Source organism: Emydura macquarii, unplaced genomic scaffold (genome assembly GCF_026122565.2).
Source record: "Emydura macquarii macquarii isolate MOO-44397 ecotype Brisbane River unplaced genomic scaffold, CSIRO-AGI_Emac_v2 contig_1451, whole genome shotgun sequence".
NCBI lineage: Eukaryota > Metazoa > Chordata > Testudines > Chelidae > Emydura > Emydura macquarii.
In genome coordinates, this window is record NW_027131588.1 from 25,922,118 (window position 1) to 25,941,574 (window position 19,457).

The 19,457-nt window shown below is 38.4% G+C and overlaps 1 protein-coding gene across 1 annotated transcript in view; it reads right to left on the reverse strand.

Moving 5' to 3' along the window:
- The window catches only part of KCMF1 (potassium channel modulatory factor 1), a 72,854-nt gene that overhangs the window by 38,049 nt on the left and 15,348 nt on the right, over positions 1–19,457 (reverse strand). The window contains exon 2 of the mRNA XM_067553431.1: positions 3,870–4,037. Within this exon, the coding sequence (XP_067409532.1) occupies positions 3,870–4,037 (168 nt within the window). The remainder of the gene's footprint in view (positions 1–3,869; positions 4,038–19,457) is intronic.

The following is a 19,457-nucleotide window of genomic DNA, read 5'->3' on the forward strand; positions in this document are numbered from 1 at the left end:
AGCACACCCTCAGACCACAGCTGCTGGCAGCTGCTAAAACAGCTATAGATTTGAAACATAATGAAATGCCACTCCAGGGAATGTGGGCAGTAGATTCTTTAATTCAGAAAAATGGGCTTCTGTGCTTTGTCTCCAAATCCACAGAGTCTATTTTTAAGTTGTTCATAAAAATGTTGGTCTTTTGTGGTCAGATTAGGAATGAATTTGCTCCAAAATGTTATCAGACTGAAAAACCACATAAAGATTTATATGTGGTGGTATTTTAACTCTGGCTTTGACTTTTTAGGATCTGCCTTTACCCCTCTGTGTTAATCACATATCCCAAGAATTATAGTTTGGTTTGTTGTGATATACACTTTATTTAGCCCAATAGACTCAACTGCCTTCAAAACTTGCACTTAGTTAAATTAAAATGGTGCCCATATAAACATCTAGTCCCTCAAGGAACGGCAGAACCTTATTCTGCCTTTGAAAAATTTAAGGTGCACTTGTGATGCTGAATGGGCTGGCAATTTGATACTGTCAAGGTGCAGAAAAACTTGCCAGAATCCACTAACTACATCTAAAGAGAATAATATTGATGAACTAGTTAATTTGAAGACTACCCTTCATGAAGGAAAGAATAAAATTTTCTCCCACAACTGCTTCATTGAGCAACTTTAGGCCTATCAGATATGGACATAGCCATTTTTTCCTAAGAAGTACTTCAGTGATACACTATTTTGCTACTTTTCTCCACCCCAGCCATTTCTTCCTTCCCTTTGGGAAGCACTGGGATAGGCATCCTCCAGGTTATGAGTATATAATGCAGAACTCTTTTTCCTACAAGAATCTGCAATGGTTCTACTTTAAAGTTGGCCAATTCTCGCCAACACTGTCCCTAGGTATTTTGTCTAGGTATTTTGATCCTATCTCAATGGCTGTGATTGAGTCTAGGAAGTTACCTGGGTTGGCCCCATTGAAGACAAAAGCTGTCAAACACTTCTGCCCTGTAGTAAGTACAGAGCTTTCTGTTGACCCAGACCCCTTATCTGCCCTCATGGGCTAATGAGAACCAGTTTGGGCCTTCCAACTTGGGGTTGGGGTTCATCCCTTTAAAATCAAAATTGATTCTAAGGCATAAGTGACTGGTTTTGGGTTTTTCCCCCCCCCCAACAGCTATGTTCAAATGTCCCTGAACACAGATCACAGGAAACAGGCACCATATTACATTGTTGGGCAACCACCTTGCAACCTTTACTTCAACAGACATTTTCTCCAGCATCCTTTATTCTTCCATTTCCTGCACATGCTTCCACTGGCTGTGAAGACATTCACCTCTCATGTTGTCTACTTTGTTGCATCTGCAGGCAGATATCAGGCAAAATTCAGTGCCCCTTTGGCTTTGGGTTTTTTTTTTTTTTTTTTAAATGTTGCTTATCTTTCCCCATGGGAGTGTTTTCTTTCCTACTTTCATACTGGGTGATTTTCATTAGTTCAGACTGTTGTCCCAGCTGCATCACCTGTTCCTGAGTTAGTTCAGACATTAAACTGTAATTTTTCTGAAAATTCCTTCTTTAAAATCTCAGGTACTAGATGATCTCATGCATTCTTCCTTGATACCAAAGTCATATGTTCTCTTTGGTTATATAGGAAACCTTATAAAGGTTTCCACACTCTCCCTAGGCATTTGCACACTTTGGTAAAATCATGTTTTCATATAGAATGTTGCTCTTCGGAAACATTTTATGAATGTCATCATAGTTCTTACTAAATCTTTCGTAAGTGAAAGCAAAGGATTTGTAAATATTTTTTGTTTCACTTTCCACTATATAAATTAACAAGATAACCTGGTACTTCCGTATTCTCGGTCAATAAGCTTTGTCGGGATTCAAAATCCAGCGATGTGCTTCTTCCACTCAGACTGTTGCATGGGTTTAATCAAATTAAAAGTCTTGTCAAGCGCTGAACTTTAGTATTTTCTTTTCCTCTAATTTACATTGGTTCTAAAAGAGTAATCTTTTGACATCAAATCATATGACGATGGTAAATAAACTTGCTTTTTGCTAACTATGAACCAGAAACTAAGAAAAAAAGAAAACAGACCTACTCCTAAAGCTACTCTGATCTGTGCCTCTCTCTGCTTCACTGTAGAGTTTCTACCTACAACAGACTACAGCTCCCCTCCTGGATTCCTGGTACAGAGTTAAAGAAACAGAGTACACTAACCTATAAATATGTTTGCTTATCAGACAGACTTCCAAAGAAGCCATTTCAATTTTAGGTGGGCAAAATGTACTTTCTAGGCATGAAAAAAGAGGAGTACATAAAAAAAAGTCCAGGTGTTTTTATTTATTTATTTATTTAAAATAAAGTTCATATAAAAATTAGTTTGCATAAAATGCTAAAACCTCAGATATAACAATCAGGAAATTTAAACTTGGGGGTCCCACACCAACCATAACTCAGCCCCACTGCATATATACAGTAAGAAAAATTTACATGAGGTTCACATTAATAATTTAATCTTTATGTGCAACATACCAGAGTAATGGTTGTTGTTGGAAGTATAACTATTAATTATGCTTTTAAAATGCCAACCATTCCATTGAATTGATGTAGTGGTGTTGTGTATTTAATTTTCCCTTCTATTAAAATATGGAAACTAAATAATAAAACAATCTGGGAAAAAAGAAAAAGATGGAAGTTATAAGTTGTCACTGGATTTGAGAGCATGTGCATTGTTAAACACTTGCATTACAAATTTTGGGTGCTAAGGGATGTCACTTTCTTGGACGTTTGTGATGGAATCTTCAGGCTACACAGAGGTCTGATGTTGTGAGGAGAGTGGAATACCTGCTGGGCTCAGAGAAAGTTCTGAAGAAGCAGATTTATATTTGTATACACAGCATAGCTATCTGCTCTCTGTAAGCACTTAATCTATAAGGAAAGTAGCATGCTGCACACATGCAATACAACTCCACCCATGTGTAACTTTTTATCTAACTAATTTTAATTTTTTAAACTTCACACAATTTGGGAGATTTAATTCCAATCCATTTGAGTTTTCCAGGCTCAAGAAAAGCAGCTTAAAATGTACTTAAAATGGATAACAGCCAAGTGGAATTTCATAAAATTATACAAAATTTACTCTGCAGGTTTAGAATAAGCCTGAAAAAGTTAATCCAAAGAACGGGTTTTTAAGTATGTTATTAGCTTCTTAAAAGAAAAGTTTATCATGAAAGTACCTCCTTAGCCATACCTGTAGCTTTAGAAATATGGTGCTATGAAATAATGATTGCGAAACAAAGGAACAGAAGCCAACCTTCATATTCAATGGTTTTGTACTTCATTAGAATAGTTGTACTCAACTGCATTCCAAGAAACCCCAAAAGGACTTGTTACTAATTTTCCAGTATTCAGCAGCAACCCTAGTATTGCCACAGATGTGTTAACAACTCCAGAGCAACAACCAAAGATGACAGCACTCCTCATCTTCTCTTTATCACCCACATTACTTCTAGCCATTGACACTTAACTGTAGAGTATTAACTTTTTCATATAGCCTTGCTATAACTAATCATAAAATTAAAAGTTTGTTTACACTGATAAATGTCCTTAACAGATGTATTCAAATTTCTGAACAGATAATCTAAGATTCTAATGAAGAGAAAGCAGAAATAAAAAGACATTTTAAACAAATAAGTTTCATATGCTGCCACAAAACCAAGCCTCAGTAGAATACTTTTAAAATAAAAAGCTAAAATCTGTACGTTTTTCAATTATGCTGTTCAAAAAACAATGTTTATGTGAGAAATTGACAATACATACTATATATGTTTAAATATACGTCTAAATATTAAACACAATTTCAATGAGATATCACTTACCAAAATCTACCCTTGTTAGTATGCACTGCATTGGATGGTCAGTTGTATGCCTTGTTGTCGTTGCACCACTTTCATAACAAGATGCACACAGATCGTAATCGTAGCAAATTAAACACTTGTATCTGCGACCTCGAAAATTTCCTTTTAAACATGCATCGCAGCTGACACCTGTAAACAAAGAAAATTGCTCATAAACAGTGACAATTAATTGCACTTTTTTTTTTTTTTTTTTTTTTAAGGGAAGCAGGCTGGTTGCTATTTTCCTCAATGTGAAGAAGCCACCAGAAAACCGCCCAGGGAAGTTATATGCAAAACAAAACATATTATAGGATTAAGCATATTTACACCTCAAATATAAAAAGGCACATATGGTCCAAAATGAAAAGACTGAATTCTGTAAGTGAAGCACAAGAACACAATCAAATCACCAGTTTATTAACTGGTTAAGACTACAATCTCTTTGCATATGCTTTTAAATACACACACAGTTTTAGTAATTTATTTGATTTTTTCAGCACCCTGCCTGTAATGAAGTTTTGACCAAAACAATCTGAAGGTGCTAAAAATCACACTCAAGTTATGACTTGGCTAGTCCAGAGTTCACATCTTTTAAAAATTGACAAAATCCTGAATTAAATCATTCTGTCTTCTGTGATATTATTTCCACAATTTTCCATCTTTTTGATGCAACAGAGTGTGAGAAAATCATCTCTGCAAAACAGATCTGCGGTAATGATCTGGATCTCCTTTTTAAAACTCTAGGAAAGAAGAAAAGAAATTCAGGATTATGTTTCCATCAGCCACCTTTCAGTACCTTCCTTATTCTGAGCTCAAGCTTTGCATTTTGGATCAGTCATGTTGGTCATATTGTGGAAAGGTTTCATAACTTCTCCCAAGCATTTTCGATATTGTCCACATGGTTTCAGTTCTTTGCTGTTAATTAGATAAAGTCACAGACTGCAACAGGAGGGTCATCTGCTTGTAATCTGTCAAATCTCCTTTAAATTTCCTTCAATTGGTTTTGTAAATTAAGGGACTCTATAGAAAGGAACTAGTGTAAATGTTGATCAAAGTTCTCCTTGTGCTCAGTGCAAATTTGTACATGCTTTTCATAGTTGGCTGCAAGCGCAGACACCATCTTTCTGAGAGTTCCAAGAGTCATTGGGAAAGCTGGGGCAATCAATCCTATCATCCATAAGGATTATGGTAGTTGCTGAAGAATGTTTGAATTTCCGGTCTGTTTTAGGGCGGTTAGGTGTTACTCCTTGCTCAATAAGGATTCAGTATCATATTCAACACTCATACATCAGAATTTTAGTACAACAGCACTTCAAAAGCTCTCTCCCTCTTACTGATTTTATTTTATTTGTCTGAGCAAATTGCAAAGATCTAGTCATATTTTTCTCTCAGGTGAAGTCTTCAACAACTTACACAGCATTCTGTGGTTTTCTTTTTAGACCCACAATCAATAGCACTGAACAGGAATGCATTTCCCTCTGTATGGATACTTGTAGCCATTATCTTGGTCACTTGTTTGACATTGCATTAGCATGAATAGTGATGCTTTTAGTTCTTCCTTCATTTCTTCACTTGTCACATTCTACTTAGTGGACTTGTTAATTTTAATCTGCCTTGAAGAGTATATCTATAGGAAAGTGCTTCAGTCATTTCTTTAAACTGCTCATGGCCTGGAATAGTGTTTAAGTGTTTCATCATATCTATCATTCAATGAAGAAGATGGTATCCGTGTCTCACTTCCAGGATCAAACTCATGAATATTTCGAACTTCCCACTTCAATAGATGAAATCCCATTCAGTGGAACATTTGAGCTTGAAGGATCTGAAGAAACTTATTTCCTGCACTTTTTGAGACAAGCAAGCATCCTTTCAATATTGCTATTTAACTTTTGACAATGTATAGACAATGATTGTGAAGAATCATCTGTTTTCATTACTTCAATTCATTCAGTTGCTTACTTCCTACCATTTCCTTCAACTTCAGGTATATGCAGTCAGATAAATTTACATCCTGATTTTTGATGATCACTAAACACCAACCAACCACTAGCAGTATTGTCAGTACCTTTAACATTTAGTATAGTTAGAAAAATAAACCACCACCTTCTGAGTTGAAAACAGTGAATAGTGAAAAATAATGTAAGATAGCCAGCTTTATACAGAATCATATCATCAAATGTTCTGCCCATGCTTCTAAATTTTAAGTCCAGTCTCTCCAACAGTTCATAATTCCATTTGCTCCCTTTCCTTCAACACTGATTACTCCACCTCTACCGATTACTTCTCTTGAAGGCTTTCAGACAGTTCTATCACTTTCTTATATCATAATAAGAACTCTTAAGATATCACATCCTTTTTAACTCTTTAGAATACTCAAATTTTTCATCCACAGATTTAAATTGGAAAATAAACTTTCTAGTATCAAAAACTGTTTTCTTCACAAATACTTCAGAATGATACAGCAAGTTCAAAAAAATTGAGAAAACCCAGTGGGGTAATCCCTTTGGGGAAAATACCTGTGTTTTCTACAACCCTTAATTGAGAACATAAGTGGAAACACCACATTGGAGTTTTGGGTTTTTTTAAAAGCTTTGTTAAATATTAAATACATACACCACTCAAAAAAGTTAATATACCACAAAATCTTCAAAGCGCATGTCCAAAAGCTTTTTATTATCCATTCGTAACTTTCAAAAACTACAAAGTATATACACTAATGCTGCAAAAAATCTAAAGACTTTCATCACATCACTGCTACTTGCAGTTCAAGGTCCAGAACACAACACAGAAACATTAAATCACCCAAAACAAAGGTCTTCCCACACCCTTCCTTGACACTATTTCTCCACCTCACTCCAGGTCAGTAAGATCTCATGTTTATAACACATTGCAACCAGTGGTATCATATTACTACTGTTATATCTCTTAGTTCAATACAAGGACCCTGAGACAAGGTTTTTAAAATGAGAGCCTGAAGTTAGAACCCTAAGCCCATATTTAAGCACCTAAATAAGTGCTGAATACCCAGATATCCCCTTAAAACCAGCAGAACTTGCTAGGTGCTCAGCTGCACTTTTGATAATCAGATTGTTTATTTAGGCTCCAAAATATTGACTTAGAGACTAATTTTATGCTTCCATTTTAAAATCTTTTCCCTGAATTTGACTCTATGATTATTCCCAATCTTGGTCAAGCCAACCTACCACACAGCAGCCCAAAATCTCACCCCTTTCCAAACCACTGATATTGCTCAGACCCTCCAGCAAACTATTATCCCCCTCACAGCAACTGCATTTCCTTTCTTGTAAAAGTCTTAAGAAAAATTTGTCAACACTTGGAGATCAAAAATCTCATTGTGCTAGCAGCTTAATTTCTTGGATTTTTTTTCAATTTTTAATCCCCACAATCTATTAGCAGATTTTTGCAATGCATACTGAAATCAACATTACATCCAGACCACTCTATCTAAAAAATCTTTATGATAGCAGAACAGGGAGTGAGCACAGCAGGTCTAATCCTTTCCCCCATATATCTCCTGTGTCCAAGCCTTTCCCCCATATACTTTAAATATTGCAAACAAATTCTCAAAATACAAGTTGGACATTTAGAAAGAAAATGTGCATTGGGAAGGTCCCTAGTGTATAAGAGAAGTATAAGAGGGAAAATTGGATGGACCATGTATGGCAAGAATCTAGACACTCTGAAGCCAATTCTGATCATCACTGAGGCACCTATCAAAAACAGCATAAAGGGAGCTTGATATAAATGAGAAGCAGGTCCTCTAACATTAATGTATATTAAAACAACATTGAGGCTTATGAATATTCACCTCAACTGAACTCTGTCCTCCAATCTCCTCCATTATATTCCCATAATAGTGTTACAGAATGCCTTTTTTCAGAGAGAGAGTTGAAATGCGTTGAAATACCAATTTTAAAATTGTATTTTCAATGCATTTTATAAATGTATATTAAGGAGGCATTTGGAAATGTTCTTCCACATGGTGGGCTAAGCAAAATGAATAAAGTTCTTTTTTTAAATCACTATGTCCTACTAAATTAGTAATAAAATATGAATGTACAATGAGAGCAGGTCCAAAAACAGTTACATTCTAAACTGAAATGACACCCACACTTTATGAGCACTTCCACCCTACTAGCCAATTCTCACCGCTCATAAGCAAAGGAACACAAATTCACCAACTCAATTTCCCTTCATCTTACTGCTAGGATCTTATAATCTGATTCTTTTTACTTCTATGACCCTAGTCTCAACTTCTTATTGCTGTTCTTTGAATCAGAATTTGCTCTAGTCTATTCTTCCCTCTCTTCTCTCCCTTCTGCTTTATTTCCCACCCCTACCCTTTTGACAATCTAATGGAAATAGAACTGTTCTTTATATGACAGCTCCATTAGAAGGTAGCATTGTGCTAAAAGCCTAAAATAGTCATTTTAATTGATTAAACAGCAGTGCTAAATCTTTTTTTGGTAATGTTTTCATCAGTATTAATCCTCTTGGTTTATAAAAGGTTAAAGTTTCTTGATATCTATTAAAAATACTGATGTAAAACAGATTTTTAATGAAAAATCAGAACACACATACTAGCATCTATGGACAAAAAATTGTTCTTTCCTTCAGTATAAAGAACTCACTATTTTCACATTAAGTGGTCTGACATTTTTTGCCTATTGATGCATGAAAACACTTTCCACAAGAAATTATGACAAATATTTTAGCACAGATACTTTAGATGAAAGCTCTGCTGAGGCTTATTGTGACTGTAGATTCCTCTCCTCCAAATCAAGTGAGTTGTTAATAAAATTCCTTCTTTTATGGAATTCTTTCTGCTAGGAATTACCCTACAGAAGAAGCAACACTCATAAAAGGAGAGCTAAGTAGTATTTAATTGAAGAGATTGAAGTGAGCATGTGATCTGATTAAAACAGAGGAAGAAAATACAGAATAAAAGTTTGACTCAAATGCCACCTGACTATCTGCAAGTTTGGGTTTTGAATACTTTTTACAAAGACAAGCTGCTAAGTAAGGCTGTCACATATCTTGTAGAATGACCTGAACTTCTCTCTGAAAATAAAGAATAACTACCCTGGGTACAAGGAAATAGCCACTTGGCCTGACTGAATGAATGGATTCTCCCTTTAAGTTCTCTTCAAATACAAAGAATCATCAGGATGATCTATGAAAAAGCTTAGTTCTGCACAGATAAAAATTACCTGACCTATTTCACTCAATTTATGTAGCCAAGGCTCATCAAACAAATCATGAGATCTCAAGTGTAATATCTGAAAGCCAACAGTCTAGGTGAGACAAAATTTGTAGACCAATTTGGGTAACAATCTCTTAGATTAAACAGGAGTGGCTTGTTGTGAAATACCGCAAAGTAGGACAAAGAGAGTCTGAATTTCACTTACCTATCTAGCCAAAATAGGAGTAATCAGAAAAGTCACTTTAAAAAGAAATACAGTGAACACACAAAATGGTTCTTCAGTTTACTTAAAACCAAATTCAAACCCCATGAAGCAGTGAGATGTTTAATCTGATGGCATACATATAAAATCCCTTTATGTAAATGCTTCTACAGTAAATTAATAAAGACTTTTTTTATTCACAAAAGTGTGGTAAGCCACATTACCTCCAAGTACACTTTAGTAGTGGGGATGGTTAACAGATTAGGGAAAGTAACAGTTTCAAAACAGAAGGTAGATAGCATACTCAAGGTAATCCATCCCTATAAAATCAAATTAAAAGAGAAGTCCATTTCTATGGACATGACTTCCAAAAAAGCTTGAAGGATTCCAACAGCACCTGCTAGACTTCCTCGAGGCAAATTATGTTATCTAAAGTTAAGAAGCTAGGCAGGATTCCAAGTTGCCAAGTGCAGCAATTCTGTATCTGGGTGAAGCAGTAAAGTTTGGGGTCACAGATAAAAGGAAAGATTTCTCAGTGTGATGTGTAAATACCATATTGGATGAGAATAAGCCAGGACTGCAAAACTCACATGAGCTACTTGTCATGTCTTACCAATGTGAAGTAAAGGGGAAAGAGCATACAGTTTCACAATGGAAATGGAATGGATTCAGTGGGGCTTCTTGCTCTCTGTCTCCACTGGTGTTAATTTGTAGATACTCAGCAATGTTCCGGGATGCTAACAGCCCATGTTTAGAAAACTCCACCAAATAAAAGATCCTCTACTGATCCCTGTATAACCATTTGTAATAGACATGACTACTATGCTGAAGTATTGAGCTAGAAAACTTTCTTTGCCCATCAGGTATAATGAGGAAGGCAAGATCTGACTGTGGAAAAACCAACATACTGCTTCTTGACAGAGGCAAGAGTGATCAAGCCCCTCAATTTTAATAATATATTGCCCTCAGGCCCCTTTGACTATCCCAGCGTAAGCCTACAAACCAGAATAAAAAAAATAACTGGAGGAGGAAGCCACCTAACTTGACTGCAGAGGGAATAAGAGTCAGACCCAAGAGAGGGAAGGATAGTAGACTGGAACATGGAGCTGGGAAGAAGGAAATTAGGCCTGGAATCTGGGGAAGGAAAGAGGCTGGGCAAGGAGACTAGAACAAGAAACCAGTACTCAGGTCTGGGGGAGGGAGATCGGATTTGGGGGGAGGGGAGATAACAGGGACTGGCTGGGCAAGGAGATTGGGATAAGAAGCCCAAGGTGTGGAGACTGGGACTAAGAAATTGAGGCAAATAAGACTGGGACCAGGAAAGATTGGAGAGAATGGGGCAGAAGGTTCTGCCTTGGGGGGAAGGGGCAGAAGTGTCTGTGCTCATTACAGCACGCAATATTCCAGAGCCAGGAATGGAACGCAAAGTACCAGAGTCTCACCATCATTCCTCAGCTGTCAGTAAGTATATGTGAAACCCACTGGCAAAGTCCCATCCGCCTCTAGTCCTGGTCCACAGAGAGCTGCCAACTATTGCTATCTGTTACTTCATTACATCAAATGGCAGTTATGTCCAGTAGATATAACAGTTCCAAACCTGCTCGACCCATGAGGGTACAAGAGTATCATATGATGCCAAATGATGGACTTTGAGGTTTTTTCAGTTCCTTTTTTAAACACACAGGAAATTACACACAAAAAACTCCTACATTATAAAAATGTTATTAGAATTATGAAGACAAGCAGTCCAAAGTGAGAAAATGCCAGAATTAAGGTTTCCTGCAATGCAACCTTAATTTAGTCCCCTTGTGCATATGCATGCTAGACTATTTTTTCCACAGGACCCTCATCCCAGCATAGGATGGACCTGCTCTGAGGATGAATCAGGTCTGTGTAGTAAAGCAGAAGATAAGAATGGACCATTAGTCTGACCCAGTATAGCCATCTAGCCCAGTATCCTATCTTCCAACAATGCCCAATGCCAGACAGTTCAGAGGGAATGAACAGAACAGGGCAATTATCAAGTGATCCATTTCCTATCATCCAGTCCCACCATCTGGCAGTGAGAGGCTTAGGAACATCCAGAGCATGGGATTGCCTCTCTGACCATCTTGGCTAATAGCCACTGATGGATCTATCCTCCATAAACTTACCTAATTCTTTTTAGAACCAGTTATAGTTTTGGCCTTCACAACATCCCATGACAACAAATTCCATACAGTTGACTGTGCGTTGTATGAAGAAGTACTTCCTTTTGTTTGTTTTAAACCTGCTGCCTATTAATTTAATCAGATAACACATAGTTCTTGTGTTATGCAAAGGTGTAAATAACACTTCCCTATTCACTTTCTCCACATCATTCATAATTTTATAGATCTTTATCATATCCTCCTTAGTCATCTCTTTTCCAAGATGAAAAGTCAGTCTTTTTAATCTCTTCTCATGTGGAAGGTCTTCCAGACCCTAATAATTTTTGTAGCCCTTCTCAGTACATCTTCAAATTCTAATAAATCATTTTTGAGATGGGGCAACTAGAACTGCATGCATTATTCAAGCTGTGGGCGTACCACAGACATACACAGTGGAATTATGATATTTACTGTCTTGTCATCTATCCCTTTCCTAACGATTCCTAACATTCTGGTTAGCTGTTTTGACTGTCACTGCACAATGAGCAGATATTTGCAGAGAACAGGAAGGTGTTGTTTGGAGAACCCATGCTTTGTTTGTTGCAGAAATTGGAAGATGTGTAATGAATGAGGCAGGGGGCTGCAGGAAGAGAAAGAAGGGTCTTGGATTCTATCCCTGCCAGTGTTACTAGGTCACTTACAACCAAACTTTTCAGGGGTCACTCACGTTCCTCATTTTCTGGGTGCCTGACTTGTAACCCTGGGGTCTGACATGCAGAAGTGCTGAGCACTCTCAGCTGCAAATGGAATCAATGAGACCCACGCCTTGAACATATAATAAAGTGCTATAGGATGCTGACTACTTTGAAAAATCAGGTCCTAATTATCTCAAATTAAGCACCCAAAATTAGTGGATATTTTTGGCAATAATCTCTCTGTGCCCCAGCTCCCCATCTTTAAAATGGAGATATTATCATCCCCCAATTCTCACAGGGTGTTGTGAAAATAAATAAATTACTGTTTGTGAAGCAATCAAATACTATAGTGATGAGCACCATGGAAAAGCCCATGAGGAAATTAATAATTCTGTCTTCAGAGTAGGTTTCGAATAGTGTGCTGTGGCCACACACTGAACAATAAGAAGAAAACAAAAATACTGAATAGCTGCACTAAAAGGCAGAGGTCCTATTGAAAAAAAACTGTCTGTGATCATTTAATTAAAGACAGTATCATAATACATACACACACAGAAAACAAGTTAAGCTTGCACAGGCAACCTTAATTCTGGCATTTCCTAACTTTGGAGTGCTTGGCTCTGCAGCCTTAATGTTTTTAACATAGTTTTTGTGTGCAATTAAATCAAAGCTGTCTGACACTGTACCTACTAGTGCAGGCCAAACAGCTGAAAAACATTAAAATACATTAGATTAATTACATATGTATTTTATCTAACAATGTGTTTGCCAAAAGCCACAAGGGGCTCTATAGCTGCTTAAATAATGCAAAAATAGTATTTGTCAAATAAAATCAAATAATGCATTCACTGAGTACTATTTGACCAATCCGATTTATAACACCTCTCACTTTTGTATCTTCCTGGATTAACTCGGATTTTTCTTTCCTAATGCAGTTTATGGGGTCTCTTTTCCTGAGTTGTATTCAATGTCTGTTTCCTCTTCTTTCTTTCTTCTTCCACTACCTGCACAGCCTGAAGACAGTCATTTAATTTACTCCTGCAACATGATGCAGCACTGCCAAAACAATAGGAGCTGTTCTCCATAGTACCACCGGACAGAGTAACACAGCATAATAGGTGAGCCTCTTTAAAGGCTCACTTGAATCTTACATATTTTTCTAAATCAATACAATAGAACACCAGAGTTGCAAACTGAGTCGTCGTCCGCACACCCCATTTGGAATTGTAAGTACACAATCAGGCAGCAGCAGAGACCCAAAAGAGCAGCATATACAGCACAGTGCTGTGTTAAATGTACTTAAAAAAAGGGAAAGTTTAAAAAAGATTTGACAAGGTAAGGAAACTGTTTCTGTGGTTGTTTCATTTAAATTAAGATGATCAAAAGCAGCATTTTTCTTCTGCATAGTAAAGTTTCAAAGCTGTATTAAGTCAATGTTCAGTTGTAAACCTTTGAAAGAACCACCATAACGTTTTGTTCATAATTATGAAAATTTCAGAGTAACGAACAACCTCCATTCCCGTAACTGAGGTTCTACTGTATGTTCTTCTCACTCCTGCTGCCGCAGTCAAGTTGCAAGACTAGTCAGTCCTTGGATAGCCTGGCCCGATCCTTCCTCTCTGGAGCAGCAACCAACACAAAATCCAGTAACAACTAAAACAATCATAAAAATATAGTAACTCAGCACTTCTACAGAAGTTTTAATTCGAGGATCTCAGAGCAGCCACATTTCAGGGATTTCGGCAGTTTAATATGCATTACCTGTGCATAACATAGCACTTGCCAGATTGGCCAGCAAGGGGCATGACAACACAAGCACAAAGTCCACCTCTAAAATATCCTAAAGCATAATCTGGGCCTCTCTCCACAACCACTAAAGTCACCAAGATTTTATACTTTTTAAAAAATAGTTCTTAGAAACACATGACACTGTTTTCCTAGCTCCCTAATTATGAATGTTCTGTCAGATGAGGAGGATGGTATTTTATTGGTATTATGCAGCAAGAATACCAGTTGGATGATATACTGTGTCCACTTATAATCTACAGGAAATACAGTTCTTATTTTGTGAGACAAAGCAGGGTTGTTTTTTTTTTTAAGTCAAGGCTTATTTGAGTTTTTAAATCGAGCCCAATCCAAAGATCTAGGTGCTAAACTGCTGCTTGTAGAGTTCATTATCATAAGAACCAAACCATGCGTCACCATTTTACTTAACTTTCACCTACAGAGTTATTAAACATTTTATCTGTTTACTCCCAACTGAGTTCATATGACTGAAATATGTTCTACACTCACATACTACGTGTGTCTAATTCTCATTAGTATTTGTCAACATTTAATCTATATTTTCCTGTGATATGTGAGGAAGGGGAAGCACATCATTTCATTACTGATTTACAGCCAAGTCTTCAGAAATGTACAGCTGTACCTGTGGGTCCTCAGCACCTCTGAAAATCAGGTAGACATTGCTTCAGTTGGGCTCTCAAAAATCGAGGCATACAAAATTAATGACCATTCTGAAGCTTCCAGCTTCTAAAATACTTTTTAGACAGTTAATAAGCCAGAAAGGACTGACAGCCTTTCTTTACTGAAATAAACTTCTGCATTTGATCAAGGACAGTTATACAGCCTATAATCCTACATAACCACATTTTCTGACAAGTGAGATTGAGTACCCCCAGATTCAACTCTATTAAAAAAACAAAAGAAAAAAAACCCTTCCATCCATTTTGAAGAGAAGAGCTATCAGACCCTCACTGCCAATATCTCACCCTCATTGCCAAATACAGAAAGCTCAATGAGCAGCTGTGGAGGTGCTGAGGATTTTAGCAGCACACCTGAAGGAGTGTTGGGCAATATCACTCAAACTACTAATCTGAATTAGATGAAGCAATAGATGTGGAAATTAATGTGGCACTCAACATAGCACTAACAGGACTTCCCTTCTTCTATTGAGGAGATCCTTTAATCTGAATTTTTTATTCCCCTTTTTGAGAAAAATATAACATTTACATTAGGGGAAAAGAGCCACTTATGCCCAAAGCTCTCTAGAAAATATATAGCAGTGGTCCCCAAACTGTGGGGTGCACCCTCCTAGGGGGATGCAGAGAAACGTTCAGGGGGAGGGACACAGAAGGGCCCGGGCCAGCCCTCACGGGGATCAGGAACAGAGCGCACACTTCCGGCCCCACTCCACCCCCAACCCCATTCAGCCCACAGTCCTGCTCCACCTCCAGGCCCAGTTCTGCCTGCAACCCCAGTTCTGCCCTCATTCCCTCTCTGCCCCCAGCCCCAGCTTCTCCCCATCCCAGTTCTGCCCCCAGCTCTGACTTCAGCCCAAACTCTGCTGCTGAGGAAGCCTTGGCTGTGCAGTAATGGAAGGGACACCTGGATAGATTCCTTTAGTGGTAAGGGAGAGGCATGACTGGAAAAGTTTGTGCACCACTGATATATAGAAATACTATCATATCTATACATTTTACCTATTACAAGCAAGCTATGACAGTCCTCGCCAGGGTGGTGGTAGGGGACTGTCACCTAGTGGTCAGGACTTAGGTCCCTGACATGCAAGGGAGATGGTGAGTATGGGGCTCTGACCCAGGGTCCTTTGAGGGCTCAGTGCTCTGACAGCCAGGGCTGCTCAAGGCTGCCCTCCATGGCACATTTCTTACTACCTCCCTGCAATTGTTTCAAAGTCACCTCTGGGTTTAGGCGAGGTGAGGGATGTCTGCTCACCACAAGGCACTTCTGGCACCTGCATGTGGTGAGGTTGCTCTCTTTTCTCTCTCATGGTATGGCCCAGCCTCCTGGCCCACCTTAGTCCAGGGCTTTGCCCCACTGGAGTAGTTCAAACAAAAATAAAGGGGGATTAACCAAGTCCAGAGTTCAAATGAAATGAGAGGGGAATGCTTTCCATTTAGGCCAGGGGTGGGGAACCTTTTTTACATCAAGGGCCTGATGGTGGCCCTGGCGGCGGGGGAGAATTCGGCGGCGGTGGGGTTTCACGGCGGTGGCGGGGTTCCGTGGGGGGCGGGGGCAGTGCCTGCCACCGAAGTCCCCCCCGCCGCCAGGTCCAGACCAAATGATTTTGCGGGCCTTATACGCCGGACCAAATGACGTTCCCCACCCCTGATTTAGGCTGTGTCTGCAATAGGTCTTCCCTTCTCTCAGGCAGCTGTGTAGGGAGAGATATCTCCTGGAGCTGCAGGTCTCCTCTCTTCCCTGGTCTGCCACCAAATAAGCTGCTCTATTTTATTTTAACTACTTCTCCAGATGAAGCATTTGTGGTCAGGTGGGGCTAGCTGGCTGTTCCTTAACCCCTTTTTCCCAGTGTGGGGTTTGTACACCCCATCACACAAGTAAACAGCACAAAAAGAGAAGACTGCTCATGCTGCTTCTAAATCACATTAGCGAAGAAATACATATTGACAACATGGGCTGACTGAAGGTTCAAAATAAAATTTTGGGTCAGTTTAATTAAGGAACACTTGATAATTGGGCTGACCTTGGCGCACAACATGCAAGACACTGACTTATTTAAAGAAAAACGGGCAACAATCATTAAGTACTTCCACCAAACACTGCATGGGCTCATCATACCCATATTACCAGGTACAGTTGCATTTCTAACAAAAAAACTCAACATCCTCACAGATTGTTTGACATGTAATTTAGCTAAACATCTAGAATAAGCAGTGCTTATTTTTGACAGAACAACAATAATTGGTGAACAATGTGACCACATTTGATCAAACGTATTTGGATTTTTAGTAAAGTATTTGTTATAATGGCTCAAAAAAAACCTTATCTTAAAATAAATTCAAAAGGACTTGGCTTTGACCCTTGTCACAAGAAGAAAGCTGGCTGAAGTACTGTAAACACAGAGCAATTATAAATAGCAATGTACTGACACAGCGTTCAGGGAGAGCTCTAGTGTGGCAGCATAATCATAGAATCATAGAATCATAGAATATTAGAGTTGGAAGGGACCTCAGGAGGTCATCTAGTCCAACCCCTGCTCAAAGCAGGACTAACCTCAGCTATATCATCCCAACCAGGGCTTTGTCAAGCCTCAGCTTAAAAACCTGTAAGGATGGTTAACCCATTCCAATGCTTCACCACCCTCCAGTAAAAAACTTTTTCCTAATGTCCAACCTAATCTGCAACTTGAGACCGTTGCATAAGGACTACTGGCATTAGGGATGGTTTTATTTAACATCTTTGTTAATCTGGAAGTGGGGTAAATAGCATGTGAATTCTATTTGCAGAGAATACTACACTGGGAGGAGTTGTGAACGCCAACAAGGGCAAAGAAATAATACCTAACAGCATTGACGGCTTGATCCTATGCTCACTGAAGTCAATGGCAAAATACCCACTGATTTTAATGGTGCAGGTTTAGGGTCCTAAATTGCACAGAGATATGGACAAACAACAAAACAAGATTCGGTTTCTGAAAACATATGCTATTATATCTGGAGAAAAATAATAGCAAGAGAAAATGTAATGCATGACAACGCTAAGAAAGTTTTAAAAGTGGTAGTGTACAGAAGTTATAAACATTTGTTTTCCTGTTCAGTGTTGTGAGATTTTGAGGTTGTTTTCTTGGAAAACATCCTTGCAGATGTCAATCAAAAACACCCTTTTTGTTAAGACAAAACACAAACAAAGATGACCAAAAAGGGAGAACAAGCAATGCAAACAGATGTAGTATGTCAGTTCAGACTCCAGACAAAACTACAAATTATGGCTTTAGGAATGGCCTGCTCTTACACAGCAACACTAACTACACTGGCTCTTGACCACCTTCCTCCTTCCATCAGCAAGTGCTTCAGTTAGAGCAGAGGTTCTCATCCTATTTATCACTGTGGGCCACATATGCAACTCTATATGTGTTATGTGAGCCGCATCCACACAATATATACACTACTTGCATGGCCCTGAGGATGTTACATGGGCTGCAACTGTGTGATGATTGGGCTGCAAGTGGCCCATCGGTTGAAAACCACTAACTTAGAGAGAGAAAAATATTAACACAATGCATTTGTAGATGGTGCTATTCATCACACCTTCCTTTATAAATTCTTCTCCCCTTTGTCTAAGGCTGAATAGAAATAGTTACCCGATTTAAGCATTCACTACCTAGAACTCTGGAATCCAAAAATTCCAGTTTTTATTCCTTTTTGAGCTATTGGACAGGTTCTTAGCTTTATTATATTAAACATTTCCCAAATTAGTACATGGGGCAACCTCCTCTATTCTTCCAACCCAGACAAGAGCTAAGATTTAGTAGAGGGAACACCTGGCAAGCAAGCAGTGTTGGTCAGCTAGTCCCAGAGCTGGAGATAAAGAAAACAAAACAGAAAAACCATTCATCCAGACAGCAGTCCAATCCTCTACTACTGTCTTGTGAGACCAAAAAACCCTTCCCTTTAGGAGTTGCACCTTCCTCATTATAGAGAGTTGAGACCCCAGCATGAAAATCATGGTGGGAACATTAGAAAACAGAAACATTATATTTCAGATTTAAAATTCCAAATATAAGATCATACTCCACTCAACTCTTCAAGTTTTGCATAGAAGGAGACAATACAGTAAATAGAAAATAAATCTGCAAGAGGCTAGGAGGAAACAGGTGTTTAGCTTTCTCCCTTAACTGGAGTACTAAAAGCACCTACAGTAAAACAAGAAGCTGAAATTGGAGTCTTCCTAACATCATCTAGCTTTGGTGCTAATTCTATAAGCCATTTCGCAAAATCACTGTCCTTTCTAATAATCTAAATATGCCTTCAAATTACCATTTCCAATCAAATCACAGCTTACACAAAAGAGCTCACCTTCCTCAAACATTGAGAGAGATCTAGAAACTTGTACAAATAACTGTGGGTTTAGATTTTTGGGCATGAGCAAAAATGAGAGCTGGAACACAGAAAAAAAGAATATGCCAAAAAAAAACAAAAAACCCACCACCACCTCACTGCATCAGTTAGGTATCTTACTCCAGGGGTTCTCAAACATTTTCATAATATGGACACATTTTAATAGAGGTTCCTTTGGGAAAGACCGGATGTCCACTCCTACTCACTATCACTCAGAATAACTCCGTTCCCACTCACAATCATATAACATCCCTGTTGAAACCACAACAGTTACTTACATGGAAAAGTAATATTAGGAAAGTAATTATGTATTTTCAGCTGCTTTTAATGCAGAAAGAGTTTTGTCCTTTTTAAAAAGTGTTATCACAGTCTATTTTTGCCCTTCATTTCATTTCTCTCTCACACCCATTTTATCCCTTTCTCCCTTCATTCCCCCCATGCA